Raw genomic sequence first — 25,376 nt, forward strand, 5'->3', positions numbered from 1 at the left:
TTAACTCAAATTGTAGAGTACTTGCCCGCAAAAGGTAAAGGTCCCGAGTTCGAATCTCAGTCCGGCACACAGTTTTAATCGGTCAGGAAGTTTCATACTGGCGCACACTCCGCTGCAGAGTGAAAATTTGATTCTGGACAAAACTAATTGCAACAACTTTTTTTGGCATTCCTGATAGTAAGGACTTACAGCTACATTCCGGAAGAAGTAGGCGTAAATCTCTAAGAGAGAGTGTGCCAGGCAGGACACTTTTCTGCGTGGTACATAGGTTGACAATGCACGTGTTTAGCATAGCCATTCGTTTTATAGTTTTCAATAACTGAAATACGGAAGCGTCCGATCTGGCCCGTCTGCTTTGACCCATGACGTCACAAATAAGGCAGAAAAACCACGATTCCAATATGGCGCATATAAAGTCGGTACATACACATTATGAGGACGAAAAGACATCAAAAAACAAACACACACACTTTCCACAAAAAGCCTAATGACACTAACGGGACAAGTGCGGGAAATGGGGTGTTTTTGGGTGGGGGCACACTAAATATAAACAAATTTAGACACCCACCCCCATACAAAAACACGCAAAACGACGAAAAAAAAATGACATCACAAAACTCCCCAAATACACTAAACACAATATCATCTGGAATCGGACACTTCCCTTGACCTATATAGTTCAACAGCAGCTCCTGATCCCATAAATTAGGATCAAACACTTCCCTTGGCCTATATAGCTCAAAAACATCTCCAGATACCAATATCAACAAACACAGCCACACATTGGGATCGAACACTTCCCTTGACCTGCACACTGTTAATTTCATCCGTCATATCCATTCCTGAACAAAAACAACAACCGATTAATTTTACTAAAATTACCACACGATGTACAACGAACAACACTAAATTAACCTTCACACAATAACGTAACTCAATGAAACAAATTCCACTACAAACACAGCCGACACCTGAACAATTCTGGATAATGAGCAAAAGCAAACTGAACTCATTACACCACACAAATGAAAACCCTGAACATACCACCAGAGAGCACAACAAACAACAACACGATGACATCTACAAGCACGCCACACTCACAAACCAAACTCCGCGCCGTCATGACGTCACACACGACAACACCCTTATGTCACTGGTCAAAGCCGACACGTGGGATCGGACGCTTCTGTCGACCCTCAATAACTAATGATAGGCAGTATAAAGACAATCTATTATTTATGCCTAAATTGAAACCATTTAAAAATCTTTACAGGTTTTTTTTTTGGTTACACTGGACTATGAATGACTGTCCAAGTAAGTTTCCTATACATCTTCAATATGCTTTTCTTGGAATGAGTGTTCTAGTGACTGCCTTATTTGGAGAAAAGGTCTTGGTTAGGTTAGGAAGTTTGGCTGTAAATTGTCAAAACTAATGGAAGTGATTGTTCAACAAAAAGTTCAGTTACAGTTACTGAAACCATTAGAAAAATTTCAGGTACAGTTACCGAAATGGTCAAGTACTGATTTAAGCTGAATGTCCTGTGCCCCACAATTATTTTTATTGTTATAATGAAATCTTGTTAACTTTATGAATTACGAGCATTGTCTTTATGAATATGTTGCACTTTCATTATCATCACATAGGTAAAGTATGTTCTCTCAGTAGATATTTGCAACCAGCTATTGATGCACCCTCCCAGTTCCCATTACGCCCACCTCACGGCATGTGCTGTGAACATTACTATGCAAAAAACATGACAACACTGCATCTGTTCTTGATTCTTACCTGTGAAGTAAACTAGGTCTCTATGCAAGCTTCTAGTGTATGCAAACTTCTTGCAAAATTGTTGTTTAATCTATGAATATGCTTGGTATTTAATGGACCAGAATATCAATGTTCACGTATTACGAGCTTTGTGTAGAAACAGTATTCGAAATGAAATCGTCAGTTGATACAAACTCTCCATTCCTTGAGATTTAAAATTCATATTTCATAATAGCAATTAATCTAAAGTTCCTGTGGTATCCTGTACATTTATGGAACTCTTTCCTTCACCAAGTAAGCTGATTGGATAAGCTTTCATTACCGACAGTTTTCAAATGTTTGCACTATTCTCTGCATAGAAATAAAAAAACTACTGTATCAACTGTTCCACATTTATGTAACAGTTGTATGGCTTAAACTATTCATCAGCAAAACTATGTTTGGACAATACAGTAGCTACATCACAGTATAGTTTTGTATGTGTCCAGAAGCTATTAATCAACAATTCTTTTTCCTACAAGGTAACATGTGACTTGTTGACAATTTCATTTATGTACCATACATCGTTAAGTATTCTCCTTATTTGTATAACTCTATCCATGACTCTCATGACCACAAACTTCAACAGGATCTAGTGCCACATTGTCCACTCCATCGTTACAAGATTACTTCCCCCCCAGTGTGACATGGTCAAGGCTCACAAAAACACGTAGTACTAAGACATCAAAATAATGTGGATAGAATAGGTCACTGGCAGCTTTCATAGCTGCTGAAACAAAATCATTATAGTATGCCTTTCTATGTACAATCACTACCGTACTGCCAACATTATTTTAACGACTATGTTGACTGCATCACTTAAATTACTCAACTACAACTAATATCTTTACTCAGAAACTTGAGATTGTCTAGTGTACACTATACAAGTAGGTGCCTTAGTTTAAGATATGGACAGTGAATATAATTTTTGCACAATATCTTTCAGTTAATTGTAGTGATTATTTAAAATGGTATATATGAATGTTTTATCTAGTCCTTGATTACTCCACAAAGACAAACTGCCAGAATTTTAAAATGAATCCTTAATATGATGCATGTTGTCACTGTTACAATTTCTCCTATGGATATGTGTTGATGACCTCAGATTTTTTAAAAGAAATAGATCAGTAGGCCTACATGTCTTCAAGCATTTCAAATGTTTGAGTTGATATGACTGGTCAGTCTCCCATAGGGAAAAATGAGATTCTGGAACGATTCACACATCATGTTTTATAGGAACTTACATAGCTACGGTGTTTCGCAATCCAGAACACACAAATGAACAACAGCCAGGCACTTGCATTTCCTGCAGCAAGATTGTTTTGAAAAGTCTTGTCAATGTACTCACTGTCACAGACAAATTCAAACAATGAAAACACCGGGTTGTAATATCAGCAATGTGCGGAAGAGAGAGACAGCTACTTGCTGTAGAGATGAACGTTAAGTTGATAGTCACAACTAAAAGACACTTAAACATTACCTTTCAGTTGCAGCATTCATCAAAAAAAGAAACACACACATGCACGCACACAATAGGACACCTCATGCACACATGACCACCATTTCTAGCAGCTCAGACCAGTCCGAGCTGCTGGAGATAGTGGATATATGTGCACAAGGTGTGCTTGCTCATGTGAATATGTGTGTGTGTGTGTGTGTGTGTGTGTTTTTGTTTCTTTCCTTTTCTGACGAAGCTGCAGACAAAAGGTAATGTGTTCAAATGGTTCAACTGGCTCTGAGCACTATGGGACTTAACATCTGAGGTCATCAGTCTCCTAGAACTTAGAACTACTTTAACCTACCTAACCTAAGGCCATCACACATATCCATGTCTGAGGCAGGATTCGAACCTGCGACTGTAGCGGCCGCACGATTCCAGATTGAAGTGCCTAGAACTGCTCAGCCACAACGGCCGGCAAAAAGTAATGTGTGTCTTTTAGTTGTGCCTGTCTGCAACTTAACGTGTCATCTTTACAGTAAATAGCAATCTGTTTTTTCTTGTAGCCTCACAGACAGTTTTTTAACAACAGCTGTCAAATTTTATACAGTATCTGACTGATTGTAGGAGCTAAATTACATCTAATTAGGTTTATGATCAGCTCCAACTTTAGCATCACATACTAACATCTATTAAGTCTTCTCAGATGTTGCAATATTTCTCAACACACTTATCTTGGACGGTGGCAAATTTATCTAATATGTACGTACAAGTGTCACAAACTACAATAGTTCAATTACAGTTTCTTGGTGCATGACTACTATTACACACATATTAAATTAAAGAACAACACTACAACTAAGGCAAACAGCTCAACTAATGTGCTTGCTAAACCTCACAGAGTTCATTTATGCCTCTGTATCACAGTTACTAACTCTACAGCACTCAACACTTCAACAGAAAGAGGTAACTGCAATGCCATAAATAGTGCTACACCCAGACACAATTTAATACTGTGCATTATACTACCAAACACTGCAGTGTAATTAAATTGCTTGCAAGTATCGATGTTTAATCTTAGGAGGGTGATGCAGTCCTTTCTACAGTAATGTGAATGGTGGTTGTACAGTCGGTGACAGAAGATTCCTGACTGCTGGCAGCACTGTTTCCAGCATTAAACTGTGACATACAAACAGCTGCAAGCAGAAACAATAGTTGTCTACAGAGCTGCAGCAACACTGTGACATTGCCACAGAAACGCATAAAAAAATCGCGTAATGTGATCGACTGAGGTAGATGCAAGAAGCAGATGTGCCAAACACATTGCAAATGTCAAGGATTTACTCTTGCTGACTACTATAGCAATTTTCCCTCCCAAACTATCAGTAGTTTAGTTAATAACCAGCTGTCACACCATTTATAGGCTCAAACACTAGCATATTAGTATCACTGGCATCTTTGTGGAGCATGTGCAGTGCTATCCCTTATTAGCTCTGTGACAAAATGTCAAAGGTCATAAATTATTTTAATCACCTTATGAAGCTAAATTATAATGTTATACAACTGTGAACAAAAGATACATTAAACTGTTGTGGTGGTAGTGTTTTGGAATAAGGAAACCTTTAAATTTGTGTTACTTTAAAGAGATGAAATAAATATTCACTACTGACTAAAAGATATGAGCATCACCACTTATCAAATAAATGCATATGAGCTATGGTGACCATGTAGCAAGTAAATAAACAATGAACATCTCGTGTGTGTATATATTTCTAAAGTATCACCTTTGCATGGTGCCTGTATTTAAAAAAATAACTGAAAAAATGCTAGTCAGCTGGGAAGCAAAATACAACCCTGTATTACATTAACGTAAAAAAATTGCATATTTAGTTCTGGGAAAATTATGGCTCATTTGACACACACTGATGTATACAAAAAGACGTATGCCGTATATTCAGAAAACACATTTGCTGCTTTCCATTTATATGTAGGTATACGTAAGCACATATAGGGACCAACACAAGTGCATATTTATTGTTTTCACAGCTTCTCTAGTGTGTAAACAGTCATTATGTAACAAAGTCAGAGACTCCATGAGGGATACAAGCTAATACATGATTACTATTTAATAAAAAACAACACTGTCACTTTATTATAATTTGACACTGCACATAGCCAAGAGAAGGTGTGTGTTCACCTCATATTGTGATATGTGTGTTTTATAATCTGCAGTGATTACTGTATTATTTGCATCATTTAGGACACCAATAGCAGTTACTTACAAAACAATATTTATAACTAGGGACACGGGCAACTTTTGTTACAAATCAGTGAAAGAGCTAGAAAATGTGAATGTACATGCACTTTGGTTGTAATCTGGGCAATATGTTAAAATGCCAACAGCTTTTTATTATGATAAGTCTTATCAAAAATAGACAAATACTATGAACCACAAGAGTTTCACAGATATCAGAAAATACTTTTCTTTCTTACCAAAATACCAAGCGTCACAAACACTTATTAAAAGAATGTACTCTGACAGTGGTATGTAATAATGTACTACCAAATATGACCCCACAAAACTGCTACAGATTTTCTAATAGCTCCTTGCTGACAATGAAAGATCCCAAGAAATAGGATGACCCGGGTACTTCGAAATCACTCCAGTTTATGACTGCGGGGATTCATTCCTGTTTATGGCGTCAGGCATTTGAGAACTCCAATCTGAAGTATTCGGAATCGAAATCGGTTTTCAAAGTCTAAAATTAAGCTCTCTATCTTTACACATAATCCAGTTTTTCACTATGATTCTCCTGCTGAATATCTGACGTCTGCATCACAGAAAAATTTCCACGTCTACACTTACACTTTAAGGTAGCTGACACTTTCTTCACGAACTGCACTTCAAACACTTCACTATTTGCACTTCACTAACAGATGATTACTGGATCACCTGTGAGGAAAGGTTCCGCACAGGTGTTTAACTTTTTCCATTGGCGATTTTCATCATCAACACGGCACCACCAAGATACATTGGCTAACAGATGTTTACTTCCAAATGGAGTTATCTTCTATTGGTCCTGCAGTTCGGTACATCAATGAGCAGTAGAATCGGACGGTGTATAGCGTCCATATCAGAAACACCTAGATTCCATAGAACTTATGAATTTGCAGCCACACAAACAGATCACTAATCAAATATATCCCGATCTGAACACTGATTGACTCATTAGTTACTTGCTACTGGACAGTTACTGTAAATAATATTGTGCAAAAAATAAATGTGTATCTTCAACGACTGCAAATGAAACATGCCAATCAAACGACAAAAATTCCGGTATTAAAAATAGCAAACGCACATGGAAAAAAATTGAACTTACCCCAATCTTACACCACCTGGGAAATCTGCTTGTACACGTGCTCCGAGTGGTATAATCCTTACTTCACTGATGAACACAGGTTTTGGGAACTGCACCAGATCTAAATTGATTTCCTGGATCACAAAAACGTAAATAGCACATTAACATTATCATCAGGTCACCATAGGCCTCCCCCACCCCACCTCTTTCCCACCCAAAACATACATTAAATTACAAGATTATTTATTTTATCTCTATAAGCATTCGGCAGGAGTAACGTCTTAAAACATTGCGCTAGTAAATAAATAACAAAAATAGTTGATTTCAGTCTTCTACAGAAACAAGTAACACAGTGCAACCGGGTTATGAACTTGGATTTTCCTGCCAATCTTTTACGCAAATAAGTACAACAGGACGATCACATGTATTTAGATAGTTTTTTTCTATTGCCTCGAATTAAGATGTGGACTTGCCTCAGAACTTTCATGAGAAAATGTGTCAAAAAATAATAATTCGCTGTTATCTGCCATGACAGCATCCCGTTTGAAGCTTAGTATGTAGGGCCGCCAACTTACAATACACAGCACTGAACTACATATTCAAGGAGGACTCTCATTGCACATCTGACGGAATTGAATGGGGAAATAATAGCAATCTTATTATTATACGTATTGGATCCAATAATATTCGATGACATTAAGATAAAACAATGGGTACTTTATTAACTATGGTGCAGCGTACGAATAAAAATGAAAAATATCGATACTGGATTGATTGCGAAATACAACATCGTTGACTTCAAACATGATCAAAGCAAATTGCTGTAATTTTCAAAGACATGCGAAATATGAAGCGAAGTATGCCAGGTCACTCAATTGGAGAGACCGATTTAGGAATTAAATGAAATCGCCGGTGACTCTTACAAATAGCGATCCACAGTAAGAAATAAAGTACCAAAACAATCTTATTATTTTGCACCAGCGACACGAAACAGCACTTTGTGATATTCAGTAAGGCACTCGCACGGTTAACAACTGCACCAACCACCAACTGTAGTTTTTAACATTTAATGTCGTAATAACTTCCACAGTCACAATAAAAATGGCCGTAATGAAGACATTTTCCCCCGGGAGAGTAGCTAATGTTTTCGATGGACATGTGAAATGAGAAGCACTGCTTGTTTAATAACAGCGCTTTCAAGTTTCTGGTTCTCACGATCGGATTTTAAGGGAAATACTGTATTTTGACCTAAAGAAATGCAAAAATAATCTAGATAATAAGCATAAGATTGTACACTTGCAACATTTTTATATTTTACGATTAAACAAGACCCGTTAAATTTATTCATCCAGAGATATCACAATGATACAAGATATGTCATCGTAATACAATTAAAAGAAACAACTTTAAAAATACGCACACAACATACATAAGTGTTTTCATGAGTACAGAACAAATGGTTGACAGTGTCAATGAAGAAATTGTCCTCTCATTTGCCAGAAATGATCTAGAAGACCTAACTCGTGATGTCCAGATCGAGCTAACTCCATCCCCTAGAATTTATGGCCAGTGTCTTAAACAACTGCACTACTTCATTTTGTTGGTCCCTATTGTGCAATGTTTTTGATTACACTGTGTGTGTGTGTGTGTGTGTGTGTGTGTGTGTGTGTGTGTTTTTGTTCTACCTATCTGTGACTCAGCCTCTTGCTATATCATGTTAACAGAATCTTACGTCGGTTCTTGGTGGAACAACATTATAATAAATGAAAAGCACCAGTTTGCTTTTCATTTATTATCTTGCTAAATGATGAGCTGCAACTATCCTTTTCATAATATTGTCTTATTTTTCCGTTTCTTGAGATTTTCTGTGTTGTTTTTCATATCATCTAGGTTGCTTTCTAATTCTTCCATATCCACTCTAAGTTCATTGAATGGCAGTATTTCCTAAGAAAATTTCAAAAAGCACAAACCGGAATGATTGTAGGAGGCAGCGGCTCACTAAGGGAATAAAAAAAGAGAATGCTTTATACTTCACTCATAAATTCTGATAAATCTCAGGATAGGGAACACTACAGATTGTATTGTAACATCCAGAAGAATGTTATTAAAAAATCCAAGAGTATGTTTATCAAATCTGTAATTGACAGATCAAATAATAAAATAAAAACAATTGGAAGGTGGTAAAAAGGGACACAGGAAAAGTTTCAGAGGATACAAACAGTATCCAAGTGTGTCACAATGGAAGCATGGTAGATGAAGGGGACTTGGTTGCCAATATCTTTAACAATCATTTTCTGACAGCAGTGGATCAAATTGGATGTAAAGAGTCTATGGATGAAGCCATGAACCTTCCCCAAAAAGCAGTGCAGAGAAAAATTAGCCTGATGTATGTACCCTACATCACAGCAGATGAGATTGAGAAGGTGATATGCCAAATGAAAAACAAAAATTCCACTGATATGTGCAATATATCTATCAAAGTACTGAAACATTGCCACAAATATATTCTTAAAGTTCTATATCACATATTTAATAAATATTTAGTCCCTAACAGACTAAAATTTGTTAAACCACTCTTCAAAAAGGGTGATAAAGCAGAGGTTTCTAACTACCACCCAATTTCATTGTTAACAGGTCTTTCAAAAATCCTCGAGAAACTTATGTACAGTAGAATCATGGCCCGCCTTAATAAATATAACATCCTTAATAAAAATCAGTTTGAATTCCAAAAGGGTTTTTCAACTGAACAAGCCATTTTCTCATTTGTCAACCAACTCCTTGAATCAATAAACAAGAAAATGTTATATTTATTAAGGTGAATCTTTTGTGATCTGTCAAAAGCATTTGACTGTGTAGATCACAAGATTCTACTAAGAAAGGCTGAGCATTATGGCTTAAAAGATAACGTAGGCAAGTGGCTTGAGTTGTATCTAGATGACAAAAATCAGAAGGTAGTATTAAACAATTGCGCAAAGGTGCCTGCCAGCTCTGATTGGGGTACATTAAAATGTGGAGTGCTGCAGGGGCTCGGTGCTTGGTCCGTTACTTTTCTTAATCCTTGAAAATGACCTCCCATGGTGTGTGACACAAGAAGCACACTTCACCCTATTTGCAGATGACACAACCATTAAGATTGACAAGGTACCCAACCGCAGTCTAGAGAACACTGTGGCCACTATATTCTAAAAAGTTCTAGATTGGTTCACTGCAAATGGTCTGTCCCTAAATGTTAATGAGACTCATTTCATTCAGTTTCAAACAGTAAACAAGAAATTGGAAAATTTTGAAATAAAATGTGGAGACAAAGGAATAGTGAAAGTTGTATCTTCCCAATTTCTGGGTTTACATATTGATAACAAACTAAACTGGTCTGTCCACATCACTGACCTATGTAAAAGACTGAATTCAGCAGCGTTTGCCATTCGCTCAATTGCATCTGTTTGTGACATGGAAACAATCAAAACTGCATATGTTGGTTATTTCCATTCACTTATGACACATAGCATCATATTCTGGGAAAATCAACCACAAGCAAATAAAGTCTATGTTGCACAGAAGAGAGTTATTAGGATTATGAGTAGAGTGCATCCTAGATCTTCTTGCAGAAATTTATCCAAACAGCTGGGGATCCTCACCATGCCTTGTCAATACATCTTGTCACTAATGTGCTTCGTGAACAACAATTATGCAGTTTACAAAATAAATAGTGCGTACCATGATCACAATACAAGAAGAAAACATGATCTCGACAAAGATTTAAAAAATCCCAGCATGGTACAGAAAGGAGTTCATTATTCAAGTATAAAAGTGTTCAATAAACTTCCTGTCCATATCAAATCAGTCATTGGGAATCTTACTACATTTAAAACAGAGCTACAACTTTATCTTTTGGATAATTCTTTCTATTCTTTACAGGAATTCTTTGATAATGTGTAATACTTCTTGAATTTGTGTTTAATTTCATGCACTTCTAATAGAACTGATTATGTAGATCACCATATCACTTGTTGGCAGAATATTTTTTAGATGAATTACTTTAAATTTGTTTATGTAATTATCTATGTCATTAGTGCACTATTATTTATGCAATCATCTATGTCATTACTGTACTATTATCTGTGTTGTTATCTGAATTTTTGTGTGTAATTATTTGACATGTGGATGTCCTTTTTCATGTATCTGCTTATTACTGTAATAACCTGACACGTTCTACATCCTAGCAATACATTCGTGTCAAGGATCCATGGAACTCGAAAATAAATAAATAAAATAAAAATAAAAAATAAAAGAACAATCCCACTTGTGTTTCAGATCCCAGAGTTTCTTTATAAGTCATCTTGTTAATCTAGTTTCTTCTGCCCTCGTGATGTGGCCAAAAAAAGAAAACCTCTTCTTACATACAGTACCTGTAATAGGCTCCAGTTCACTGTGTAAACTGTTAATATTAACATAAAAATCCAAATATCTTGTGCACATTGTGCAGCTGTAGATGAAAATTGATCAGTAAATTAAAAAAATCACTTCATTTGGCACTATCCTCCACTGTCCTTCTTTTTTTATATTATTTATCTATACATGTTCTAACTATTCTTCTATCTACTGTTAGTGTTTTGTCAATTCTGTTTCTCAGAGTGAGTGTAAAGAGAGTCTTGCTTCTGTACATTACCTCTGGCAGAACCACTATCTTATAGTGTTTTAATTTTGTTTTAATATTATGAAAAGGAAAGTTACCACTCACCATAAGACTGTCACAAATAATCTTTTTGTTATGCCTATCTGCGACTCAGCATATCTGCTATATGGTGAGAGGCAACTTTCCTTTTCATAATATTGTTAATTCAATCCTGAATTTTCCATTGTTTGATTTAAGGTTTTGATTGATAGACTTTTTTATTGTATGTAAACCATGTTAGTTTTTGAGGTTTTATCACTGAATTAGTTCTTTCTTGCCAAGTAGGTTTTTCATTTAAGTGGCATATTATAATTACTTCGAGGTATTTAAACTGTTTCACAATTTTTATGGTTCTTTGTTTACTTTTATTTGGTTTCATTACTAGTGGGCCTGTTATCATTGTCTGAGTCTTTTCGAATGATAACTGGAGTCATATTTTTTGTACTATATTTTGTAGGCTTGATAACTGATTTCTGGCTTCTTGCGTGTTATTAACTAGAAATCCTAAGTCATTTGTGAATGCTAAGCAATTTGAATTTATCTGATCTCTCTTGGTTCCAAATATACATTTTCTTAAGATTTTCCTTGTACCATTCCCCCAAGTATTCCAGAGCACTGTCAAAGAGTAGTAATGATAGACCATCGTCCTGTTTTAGCTCTGTTTTTCTAGTAAAAAAAGTCCAAAATCCCTTAATGCATCCATCACTGAAAATCTGTGGCTCCAGCCATAAGCTTTTGAAGTCTAAATCTTTTTTAGACATCCATTACTAATTTTAAAGTGATTATCTATTCCAACCAACCTCCCCAGGCCTATTCCTCTTTGGTAGTCCCCTGTTTCCTGTTCAAGTTAACGTTTACAGCAATTGTACAGAATTCTTGACAAGGTGTTATACATGCAATCCAAGAGAGAAATCCCTTTGTAGTTATATGTATTTGTTTTTCTCCTCTTTTGGATAGTGGATATCCATTATTCTGATAGTTCTTCTTTGTTCCAGGTTTTCACCATGCATTGTATTATGATATCTTTGCTGGTAATGCTCCATGTTTCCATAATTCCACATATATTTGATCTTCTCCACATGCTTTGTAGTTCTTGAACTCTCCCAGTCCTTGTAGGCTTCATGGATTGTTGATGGATTTATATTTTTCTGATGGTGTTTTTGTTTGGGTTTCTGTTTTATTTGAAGAAGTAATTGGGGATCTTCACAGTTTAGCAATTCATTAAATCTTTCTGATAAAATTTGCTATGGGCCATTGTATTGTTTCATCTTTTAGCATTAGTGTTGGATGATGATATCTTTGGAGTTGTCCACTAACTATTTTATGTATCTTGTAGGTTTATTTTCTCACTATTTGTTTCTGTCATTAAAATTTATCATTTTGATACTGCCATTTAACCCACCTTATCGGTTTTTTGGTTATCTTTCTCTGATTTGTGAGGTCCAAGTGTGAGTCTTCTGTTTTCTGACCCTGTTATATTACCCAGCCTTTGTACTTATCTTCCAATTTTTTTTTATTATTTTATTTTATTTTTCATTATTTTTTTATTATTATTATTTGGTATGCGTATTCCATGGATGCGAGTGATTCGCCTGGATGTGGAACATGTCAATAAAATTGTACAAATATAATTAATGCTACAGAATAGTAATATAATACAATGATATAGATATTAATAAGTATCACTTTTTCTCATTTACAAGCTGTCATTTAACTAGTATAGCAATTCACACTATAACATTATAACTATAATATTAACACTATAACATTAACATAATATTGTATCGTCCATCTAATAACTAAGAGACTAAATACATCTATTATTAAGGGAGTGCACTACTTCTGGAAAAGAATTCATCTAAGAAGTACAGTGGATGGTCAAGCAGGTATTTTTTAACATGCCTTTGAACAGTGTTTCATTTTCTCTTGTACATTTAATATAATTAGGCAATGCATTAAAAGTCTTTATAGCAGCATACTTTATTCCCTTCTGTACGAGTGATAATTTTTTTAGTTCAACATGTAGATCATCTTTACCTCTAGTATTGTAGTTATGGTATGAACAGTTTGTTTCATACTGAGCATAGTCTTTATTAACTACATTCATCAGAGAGTATATGTACTGACATGTTGTGGTCAGTATACCTAACTGTGCGAAAAGTTTTCTACATGAGGTTCGTGGAGGAACCCCACACGATTCTGACTGCCCTCTACTGAGCATTTAAGATTTTTTTTAGGCTGGTGAATTATCCCAGATGATTATTCTGTAACTCATTAACGAGTGAAAGTATCCAAAGTAAGCTGATTTTAAAATGTTGATGTCTCCAAAATGAGTAATGATTCTTAGAACAAAAGTTGCTGATGAAAGCCTTTTTAGACTAAGGGACACGTGCTGTTCCCTCTTGAGCCTACTGTCAATGTGAACCCCCAGGAATGTAGTGGAGTGCACCTGTTCTAGTTCCTCGTTGTCATGAGCAATTACTATACTTTCTAGAGTTTTAATTTTTGTGTGGAACTGTATAAAATTAGTTTTTTTAAATATTAACTGAAAGAGAATTAATTGAAAACTAAGCTGTAATTTCTCTGAGTATATTATTAACATCAGTCTCCAGATCAGCAGTAGACTTACCATCTACGACAATGCTTGTATCATCCAGCAAACATTATGAATTCACAATTTTTACTAATGGACAGGGGTAAATCATTAACACATATTAAAAACAGCAAGGGTCCAAGGACAGATCCCTGGGGAACTCCATGCTGAATTTTGCCCCATTCAGAATCCATTAGATTAGAAGATCCTTTGTTGCACCCATTTAGAACCACCTTTTGTTTCCTGTCTTCAAGATATGATTTTAGCCAGTTACCTGTAGGCCCTTCGATTCTGTAATGATAGGCCTTCTCCAAGAGTATCTTGTGGTTTACACAATCAAAGGCCTTGGAAAGATCACAGAAGACACCAACTGGTGACTTCTTACTATTAATAGACTCCAAGACATCATTTGTGAGTGAATATATGGCACGCTCTGTGGAAACCCATTTTTGAAAACCAAACTGTCTGTGGTTAATAATATTAAGTTTATCAAGATGTGCCACAATCCTGTTATACACTGCCTTTTCAAGAACCTTTGAAAATGTTGTTAAGAGAGAGACAGGATGATAATTTTTGACATCTGTAGCATCGCCAGACTTGAAAAGGGGTCTCACAGTGGCATATTTCATTCTCTCTGGAACAAATCCCTCATAAAGAGACGTGTTGCAAATGTGAGCAAGTACTACACTTACATCATTACTGCAGCCTTTCAACAGTTTACTACAGATGTTATCTATACCTGAAGATCCTTTACTTTTCAATAAGTGAATTACTTTTTTTATTTCATTAACAGTTAAGGGTGTTACATTTATATCATTAAAACATTGTGGAAGGTTGAGTTTCAGAATATCTGCAACTTCCTTAGGTCACCACTGCAACCTATTTGAGAAGTGACAGAAAGTGGTTGTTAAATGTGTCTGCTAACTGTTTACTATCAGTTATTTCCAAATCGTTAATTTTTAGGACAGCAGTTTTTACATTGTCAGATGGTGCAGTACCTGTTTCCCTCTTTATTACACTCCAAATGTATTGCATTCTTTTATTTCACCATAGTATAAACATAGTTTTGCACTTTATTGTTGTACTTGCTAAGGACACCCAGTGGTAAGTCCTGGACGATGAACATGCTGCTTTGCCCCATGCATCAACTCCAGTCTGTTCAGAAAACTGACTCCAGACCCATGAATATGCACCAGGCACATTTTCATGTTCTCCTCTCTGTCCACCTGAAAAAACTGAGCCAGCATCCCCCTAGACAAGTAGGATGGTGAGCTTAGGAGAATGACAGGATACTATTAACATATGCCACAGATCTTGACACATGATTTTTTTGTAATATCATTGCATTGTGGGCATGCATTGTAATGTGACAGGGTGTTGTAGTTATCCTCTTTCACCATTAACCAATACCCTATGTAAACTACGTAAACTTTAATTGTGTAGTATGCATTGCTTGTGAAGAATGTTTTAGCTGCTCTTTTAAACAATTAAGTACTGTTAGGTTTAATGTGAAATGAAGTAAATATGTAGGAAGAGTCAGTCACAATATGGTAGGAACTACTTCCGATCATACACAGTGTAATTTATGTAACATAACTTTATTCATGAGAGCAACTTCACATCAACTCAGACATTAGTCTAAAATGCACTGCTTTTCCTTTTACTCTGTCCAAAGATTGTCCACTCTGCACCAGCCAGAGATGTTCAAGTCTCAGGTAAAGGTTGATATCCCTACAGAACCCTTGCTGTTAGTGTGGTGAAATGCTTGTGACTGATCATGCCCTGGCAGATGCTTGAGCGAGACATGAGTGGGCATTTTCTCATGGTGCTGTGCAATGCTGTGATGTTGTACAAGTGGTTCAGAGCCAGATGTTGTGCAGGGTGTCTGACACAGCTGTATCGTGACTGAGGTGGTGCAGTGGAAGGAGTGGGTCACCGAGAGCTTGTCAGAGACCTGTCCATCTCTGCTTGATTCTGAGGGTTAGGGTTGTAATCTCCCCCCTCCTTCCTTCTTCCATCTACTGTCCACATTAAAGAATGCCCAGTCCAAGTAATTAATAAGTGAAGTCTTTTATGAAAATTTGAGAGGAGCAAAGATTACAATAAACTTTCAGGTTTACTTAGCTTGTCATGTTGAGATGTCTCCAGTTCTTCTAGTCTAGGGGTCTGATTCTTGAAGCTGAAAATCTAACATCAGGTCCTCACATTTGGTTTGAACTAAGTAAATAGGAAGAATGTTCTTGCAGAATTTTTTAAGTAAATATATTTTCCACTGATTTTCTCACATTTTAGTATATCACACAGTATTTTGATTTCTCACATTAACAAAGCCGAAATTACATTGTTTGCACCTATTATACAAAAATACATCTGATCACGTCAGAGGCAAGCTTATGACTCTCACACTCTGCAGAAATAATATTCCAAATGGTTTACAATTTTTCTTAACAAATGAATTCCTACTAATTTTCATTACATTATTAATTTTGAAAATGTAGTAAACAGTACAGGATTGTGTAATTAAAGTTTGCCAAATGGTGTACAAAATTATGCAAAAAAAAATAGAATACAGGATTGTCAAAGTTTAATTCCAAAATTACAAGAAACTGTAGTCCAGATAAGTGTGAAACCTGTTGTAGAACATCAACCTTCCACAGCATTATACCCAAATCAAACAAAATTTAAAGTTACATAATGTATTTGGAAGTTAATCTCCCTACTTGAAAAAAACATTCATTTATGTGGAATAACACTGTTCATAGCAGTGACTTCTCTTCTAAACAAACTTTTCCTTGAAATTTTTATAAATGCAAGAATTATGCATATACGATAATTTATTGGCTAACAATTTACAAATTTCAGTCACAAGACTGATGTAGTTGACAGGTGATTGAGCACATTACCCAACACCTACAGACTCTTGAAAGTTGACAGGACCAACAAGGGTGCAACCATACAGGAGTGTGGAAGTGGATCCACCCAAATCTTTCAGTTTGCTCCCTAGATTTCTCATCACACACTACAATGGACAGGTAACTTCCTGTCTGGCTTTCATGTCGAATCCTGAAACATTGTTTATGTACTAAGTATGCTGTTTAATACTTCCCTCACATCACATGGCATATGTTTTGCCTATTTATATTGAAAAAATAAGTGTTCAAGGTTTATGTCAGAATGGATTAAAAAGTGTTCACACATATGGTACATTAATAAACAGAGGTAAATGCAATGAAAAACTAAACTAGTAAGGTAATATACACCTATATACTAAAGATACCTCAAAGTAACATTCACTTGGCAATTGACAGATTATAGAAATTATGTACACCAGCTAGACAAGTTGACTGCACTGATGCAGCATCCAACAAATGCCTACAAAATGAGGTATAGACTGAAGATGAAATGGGAGATACGATACTGCTTGAAGAGTTTGACAGAGCACTGAAAGACCTGAGTCAAAACAAGGCCCCCGGAGTAGACAACATTCCATTGGAACTACTGACGGCCTTGGGAGAGCCAGTCCTGACAAAACTCTACCATCTGGTGAGCAAGATGTATGAAACAGGCGAAATACCCTCAGACTTCAAGAAGAATATAATAATTCCAATCCCAAAAAAAGCAGGTGCTGACAGATGTGAAAATTACCGAACAATCAGTTTAATAAGCCACAGCTGCAAAATACTAACGCGAATTCTTTACAGACGAATGGAAAAACTGATAGAAGCCGACCTCGGGGAAGATCAGTTTGGATTCCATAGAAATACTGGAACATGTGAGGCAATACTGACCCTACGACTTATCTTAGAAGAAAGATTAAGGAAAGGCAAACCTAAGTTTCTAGGATTTGTAGACTTAGAGAAAGCTTTTGACAATGTTGACTGGAATACTCTCTTTCAAATTCTAAAGGTGGCAGGGGTAAAATACAGGGAGCGAAAGGCTATTTACAATTTGTACAGAAACCAGATGGCAGTTATAAGAGTCAAGGGACATGAAAGAGAAGCAGTGGTTGGGAAGGGAGTAAGACAGGGTTGTAGCTTCTCCCCGATGTTATTCAATCTGTATATTCAGCAAGCAGTAAAGGAAACAAAAGAAAAATTCGGAGTAGGTATTAAAATCCATGGAGAAGAAATAAAAACTTTGAGGTTCGCCGATGACATTGTAATTCTGTCAGAGACAGCAAAGAACTTGGAAGAGCAGTTGAACGGAATGGATGGTGTCTTGAAGGGAGGGTATAAGATGAACGTCAACAAAAGCAAAATGAGGATAATGGAATGTAGTCGAAATAAGTTGGGTGATGTTGAGGGTATTAGATTAGGAAATGAGACACTTAAAGTAGTAAATGAGTATTGCTATTTGGGGAGCAAAATAACTGACGATGGTCGAAGTAGAGAGGATATAAAATGTAGACTGGCAATGGCAAGGAAAGCGTTTCTGGAGAAGAGAAATTTGTTAACATCGAGTATAGATTTAAGTGTCGGGAAGTCATTTCTGAAAGTATTTGTATGGAGTGTAGCCATGTATGGAAGTGAAAAATGGACGGTAAATAATTTGGACAAGAAGAGAATAGAAGCTTTCGAAATGTGGTGCTACAGAAGAATGCTGAAGATAAGATGGCTAGATCACATAACTAATGAGGAAGTATTGAATAGGATTGGGGAGAAGAGAAGTTTGTGGCACAACTTGACCAGAAGAAGAGATCGGTTGGTAGGACATGTTCTGAGGCATCAAGGGATCACCAATTTAGTATTGGAGGGCAGCGTGGAGGGTAAAAATCGTAGGGGGAGACCAAGAGATGAATACACTAAGCAGATTCAGAAGGATGTAGGTTGCAGTAGGTACTGGGAGATGAAGAAGCTTGCGCAGGATAGAGTAGCAACAAGGGTTGTTAACAAGATAGCAGTTCAAATCCTAACACTTATTTTTTAATCTATATTTGTTTCATCACTGGTCATGTTATTTAATTTGTATGACATTTGAGAGGTAATATAATGAAAAAAGCTCAAGTGCATTTTCATGAAATTGTAGTGAATTTCGTATGTTATTTTGACTGTTTACTTTTTGTAAATAAATTTTCAAGGATGAGGGACAAACTTGGAAAGCCCATCCCAAATCTTGATAAATAATGAGGCGAATGATGTTATTCACAGTGAGTAATATAGCAAGTCACAACGTGTCAGACAACAAAAGTAATGTACAAAAGTAATGTACAATTACTCACCAGATGTGCTCTCGACATCATGTTGCAGAATGGTATTTGTCATACAGAGAGGGAAAACTTAAATTGAAACTTCATGCAAATAAAAATGGTTCTTTTCATTATGTTACCTCTCAAATCTCACACAAATTAAATAATATGATGAATGATTAAAAAAAGTAGATTGATAATTGAGCTTTATTGGGAGTTGGACCATATACACTCATCTTCTGAAACTCTAATGCTAATCACTTGATCACTGTGAACTCTAATGTTTGGCATCTACACACAGATACATAAGCCACATAACAGATGCGTAAAATTTCTCTTGCAATTGTCTCAGAATTGCCAGAGTAGTGTACCTTGCTATTTGCACATTATGTTGTTTTAATGGCCTACCAAAGGTGTACAAAGTTTGAAGTAAATCTGTGACTCCAATGCCGTGGCTTCCCCTTGTGAGTAAAATAGTGATTCCACCACAGCTGTTGCAAAAGGCCACAGGAGAGAGTGAGCACGGAGGTGGCAAAAATAAATAAATAAATAAAAATTGCAGCAGTGCCACTGGTGGGTTTCCACGTCGTGTGCAGAGCCAGTGTACAGTGTCATTTAACAACAACACAGAAGAAAGGGTGAGTGACTGCAGCATTGTCAGGCTGGTTACTACATATCCAAGCTGTGGATCATCACTTTTAGCCAAAGGGATCACAGTTTGGCATCACCATCTGCGAGGGGAGGTCTAAAGCAGTTGACAGGACAACATTGTCCTGCAAGCAGCCACCACAAGACTTGATCTCCACCAGCTGCAGGCCCCACTGCTGGTTTGAAGTTCATTACTGAGGACTTAGTGCCTTCCAGCAGGTGGGCCACCTCTGGGCTCACTTCAGCCACAGCCAGCCTCGTGCCCTGGGCGGCAGATGCAGGCCTCAGCTCACAAAAGCTGACACCACTGCCGAGGCCTGTTTTGCTCTACAAGAGTCACAGCAGGCTTCTGCACCTTCTAGCGTGCCGCGCCTTGAGCTGCAGACCCACGCCCAGATGGTACACGTGCTGTGGTGGACTACATATGTCAGCATTCCTGCTCAGTCGTGGGCATCACAGCAGGCTGTTGGCCACCCACTTATATAAGTGCCTCCACACTCACTGTCTTCAGCATATGCCCAGGTGGTGCTGACACTGCAGAGCATTGCTACAACTGTTGCAGTGTGTTCTTTAATAAAATGTATAAATAATTATGATGTTTTGGCAACATAAAGTAATTGTATAGATAAAAATCTATTTCACCAAGCAATGGGAGGAGAACACACATATAAAAAATAAGGTCAAGTATTTTATGTGATGTAGGTGTGCCACCGAAAGTTTTAATAGCTACCTTAGTCAAAGAAAGCAATATGTAGGAATAAGAAAATCAGAGACATTCAGACACTGCAGGTCAGATATACTACATACAACAAATGGCATCCCTCAGGGATCTGTCCTTGGCTCTGTTCTTTTCATATTTTTCATAAATGATCTTCCAGAACACATACCAAATGCCAGCTCCTTTCTGTATGTGGATGACACAAATATCCTGATAACCAGTAGAGGTGACACATTGCAAGATGCAGTTAATGAAACTACTTGTCATTTATAATCATGGTTTGAAGCAAGTAGACTACTCATAAATGCTCAAAAAACTGTAAGTATGAACTTCCATACTAGACAAAATCAAACCCCCTTCAATGTAGTTATAGTTATCGGCAAAGATGACATTATGAACAGGCAGAATACCAAATTTCTTGGACTTACCATCAGTAACACACTAAATTGGAAACCACATATTGAGGCATTGTCACAAAAGCTTAGTAAAGCCTGCTATCTATTATGATCATTAAAAGACACAGCCAGTGTAGATACCTTGAAGCTGGTGTATCATTGTCCTGTTTGAGTCTGTCTTGAGCTATGGCCTAATCTTCTGGGGAAAGAGCTCTGATTCTCTCACAATTTTCCAGTTCCAAAAACAAGTAGTAAGAATAATGAAATGTAAAAAAAAGAACTGAACATTGTAAACCACTATTTCAACAGCTAAAAGTCCTGCCACTGCCATGCCTCTATATATTGGAACTAGCTTGTTTTACAGTACAGCACTTGGACGCCCTCGACAGAAATGCAGACCGCCACACACGACACCAGAAGCAAAACACAGCTACAAATTATAGTCCACAACACAAAATTATATGTGAATGGGGTTAAATGTATGGGCATAAAAATATACAACCACCTCCCAACAGACATAAAAACAAGCAAAAATCCAAAAATAATGAGAATTAAACTAAAGGAACTGCTACTAAATCACTGTTTCTATTCTGTACATGAATTTCCTGAAACAAAATTTTAATTACTAGCAATAAACTGTTTATTTAGTTGTAGATGTTTCTACTTAGTAAGCAGTGACCTCCACCTTCTCTCCTTCCTCTCTCCCCTCTTTCTATGTGTCTTTTATGCTGTACCCTCTGTCATTCTTCTTGTTGCGCAGCTACTGACTCATATGTCAAATGACCTGCCTCTTTCTTACTGTACCCTCCCTGCATTCCTCCTTTAGGTCAGGCAACTGAGTACAATAATCAATAAACAATCTCACCACGGCCAAGGGAATGTTCATTTGAGTGTCTATGTAGTTGTGTGTGTGAATGTGTGTACTTTTACTATAAAGAGAGCGAGGTCTTGAAAACTAGTGTGAATTATGTATCCTGTTACATATTTCCATGCTATGCATGTCAGTCTGCTATAGGAAAATGGTTGCCTTTTGTCTATTTTACGTAAAGGTAACACATATAACAACCAATTTATTTTACTCTCAGCAGAGACTAAAGGGGATATGTTTTGGTATGTGCGGATGGATATGTGTGTGTGTGCGAGTGTATACCCGTCCCTTTTTCCCCATAAGGAAAGTCTTTCCGCTCCCGGGACTGGAATGACTCCTTACCCTCTCCCTTAAAACCCACATCCTTTCGTCTTTCCCTCTCCTTCCCTCTTTCCTGACGAGGCAACAGTTTGTTGCGAAAGCTTGAATTTTGTGTGTATGTTTGTGTTCGTTTGTGTGTCTGTCGAACTGCCAGCACTTTCATTTGGTAAGTCACATCATCTTTGTTTTTAGGTATATTTTTCCTACGTGGAATGTTTCCTTCTATATATATATATATATATATATATATATATATATATATATATATATATATATATATATATATATATATATAAAGATGATGAGACTTACCCAACAAAAGCGCTGGCAGGTCGACAGACACACAAATAAACACAAACATACACACACGACTCTAGCTTTCGCAACCAATGGTTGCCTCGTCAGGAAAGAGGGAAGGAGAAGGAAAGACAAAAGGATTGGGTTTTAAGGGAGAGGGTAAGGAGTCATTCCAATCCCGGGAGCGGAAAGACTTACCTTAGGGGGAAAAAAGGACAGGTTTACACTCGCACACACACACATATCCATCCACACATACACAGACACAAGCAGACATTTGTAAAGGCAAAGAGTTTGGGCAGAGATGTCAGTCGGGACGGAAATACAGAGGCAAAGATGATGTTGAAAGACAGGTGAGGTATGAGCGGCGGCAGATTGAAATTAGCGGAGATTGAGGCCTGGCGGATAGCGAGAAGAGAGGATATGCTGAAGGGCAAGTTATTGTCACTGTTACATTTCGTATATTCATATCATTAATCATCATTTTTATATATATATATATATATATATATATATATATATATATATATATATATATATATATATATATATATAATAGAGGGAAACATTCCACGTGGGAAAAATATATTGTGTGTCTATCGACCTGCCAGCGCTAAATATATATATATATATATATATATATATATATATATATATTTAAAAAGAAAGATGATGAGACTTACCCAACAAAAGCGCTGGCAGGTCGATAGACACACAAATAAACACAAACATACACACGAAACTCTAGCTTTCGCAACCAACGGTTGCCTCGTCAGGAAAGAGGGAAGGAGAAGGAAAGACAAAAGGATATGGGTTTTAAGGGAGAGGGTAAGGAGTCATTCCAATCCCGGGAGCGGAAAGACTTACCTTAGGGGGAAAAAAGGACAGGTATACACTCGCACACACACACATATCCATCCACACATACACAGACACAAGCAGACATGTCTGCTTGTGTCTGTGTATGTGTGGATGGATATGTGTGTGTGTGCGAGTGTATACCTGTCCTTTTTTCCCCCTAAGGTAAGTCTTTCCGCTCCCGGGATTGGAATGACTCCTTACCCTCTCCCTTAAAACCCATATCCTTTTGTCTTTCCTTCTCCTTCCCTCTTTCCTGACGAGGCAACCGTTGGTTGCGAAAGCTAGAGTTTTGTGTGTATGTTTGTGTTTATTTGTGTGTCTATCGACCTGCCAGCGCTTTTGTTGGGTAAGTCTCATCATCTTTCTTTTTAAATATATTTTTCCCACGTGGAATGTTTCCCTCTATTATATATATATATATATATATATATATATATATATATATATATATATATATATATATATATTAAAAAGAAAGATGATGAGACTTACCCAACAAAAGCGCTGGCAGGTCGATAGACACACAAATAAACACAAACATACACACAAAACTCTAGCTTTCGCAACCAATGGTTGCCTCGTCAGGAAAGAGGGAAGGAGAAGGAAAGACAAAAGGATTGGGTTTTAAGGTAGACACACAAACAAACACAAACATACACACAAAATTCTAGCTTTCGCAACCAACGGTTGCCTCGTCAGGAAAGAGGGAAGGAGAGAGAACGACAAAAGGATTTGAGTTTTAAGGGAGAGGGCAAGGAGTCATTCCAATCCCGGGAGCAGAAAGACTTACCTTAGCGGGAAAAAAGGACAGGTATACACTCGCACACACACACATATCCATCCGCATATACACAGACACAAGCAGACATTTGTAAAGACAAAGAGTTTGGGCGGAGATGTCAGTCGAGGCAGAAGTACAGAGGCAAAGATGATGTTGAAAGACAGGTGAGGTATGAGCGGCGGTAAATTGAAATTAGAAATTAGCGGAGATTGAGGCCTGGCGGATAGCGAGAAGAGAGGATATGCTGAAGGGCAAGTTCCCATCTCCGGAGTTCTGACAGGTTGGTGTTAGTGGGAAGTATCCAGATAACCCGGACGGTGTAACACTGTGCCGAGATGTGCTGGCCGTGCACCAAGGCATGTTTAGCCACAGGGTGATCCTCATTACCAACAAACACTGTCTGCCTGTGTCCATTCATGCGAATGGACAGTTTGTTGCCGGTCATTCCCACATAGAAGGCTTCACAGTGTAGGCAGGTCAGTTGGTAAATCACGTGGGTGCTTTCACATGTGGCTCTGCCTTTGATCGTGTACACCTTCCGGGTTACAGGACTGGAGTAGGTGGTGGTGGGAGGGTGCATGGGACAGGTTTTACACCGGGGGCGGTTACAAGGGTAGGAGCCAGAGGGTAGGGAAGGTGGTTTGGGGATTTCATAGGGATGAACTAAGAGGTTATGAGGGTTAGTTGGACGGCGGAAAGACACTCTTGGTGGAGTGGGGAGGATATCATGAAGGATGGATCTCATTTCAGGGCAGGATTTGAGGAAGTCGTATCCCTGCTGGAGAGCCACATTCAGAATCTGATCCAGTCCCGGAAAGTATCCTGTCACAAGTGGGGCACTTTTGGGGTTCTTCTGTGGAAGGTTCCGGGTTTGAGGAGATGAGGAAGTGGCTCTGGTTATTTGTTTCTGTACCAGGTCGGGAGGGTAGTTACAGGATGCAAAAGCTGTTTTCAGGTTGTTGGTGTAATGGTTCAAGGATTCCGGACTGGAGCAGATTCGTTTGCCACGAAGACCTAGGCTGTAGGGAAGAGACCGTTTGATGTGGAATGGGTGGCAGCTGTCATAATGGAGGTACTGTTGCTTTTTCGGCTAGTTTTAATAACTTTTGCTTTATTTCCAGTACCGTTTTTCTCACATCACCGATCATTTTTAGCCGCTTCCCACAGGTTTTAACGTCATTATTTCTTCATCAGACAATTGTTAGCTTCATTTCCATAATCTTCCACCACCAAACCACTCCTTTTAATACATCCTCACGTAGTTTTTTCGAAATTTTCCCGTATTTCTCCACCCTTTAACGTGTTTTGGCGGCAACACAACCACCTAACCTTTATGCACATCATTATCTACCTACACAAGTTCACCACAGGATCAATATAGCCCAGCTCTAACCAACCCTTTTTCGCCTTTTTTCACACCAGATCTCCATTTTACC

General features: G+C 37.5%; 2 protein-coding genes across 2 annotated transcripts in view; one reads left to right on the top strand and one right to left on the bottom strand.

Annotated features, from left to right (window-relative positions):
* LOC126176766 (protein virilizer homolog) overlaps positions 1–7,303 on the bottom strand; it is a 96,532-nt gene extending 89,229 nt beyond the window's left edge. The window contains exons 1-2 of the mRNA XM_049923935.1: positions 7,075–7,303; positions 6,623–6,735 (exon numbers count right to left, since the gene is read on the bottom strand). Of these exons, the coding sequence (XP_049779892.1) occupies positions 6,623–6,735; positions 7,075–7,131 (170 nt within the window). The 5' untranslated portion in view covers positions 7,132–7,303. The remainder of the gene's footprint in view (positions 1–6,622; positions 6,736–7,074) is intronic.
* A 144-nt stretch (positions 7,304–7,447) lies between these two features.
* Positions 7,448–25,376, top strand: part of LOC126176767 (intraflagellar transport protein 172 homolog) — a 387,842-nt gene continuing 369,913 nt past the window's right edge. The window contains exon 1 of the mRNA XM_049923936.1: positions 7,448–7,539. The gene's annotated coding sequence lies outside the window, so the exon portion shown is untranslated. The remainder of the gene's footprint in view (positions 7,540–25,376) is intronic.

This window comes from Schistocerca cancellata, chromosome 3 (genome assembly GCF_023864275.1).
Source record: "Schistocerca cancellata isolate TAMUIC-IGC-003103 chromosome 3, iqSchCanc2.1, whole genome shotgun sequence".
In the NCBI taxonomy this organism is placed as follows: Eukaryota; Metazoa; Arthropoda; class Insecta; order Orthoptera; family Acrididae; genus Schistocerca; species Schistocerca cancellata.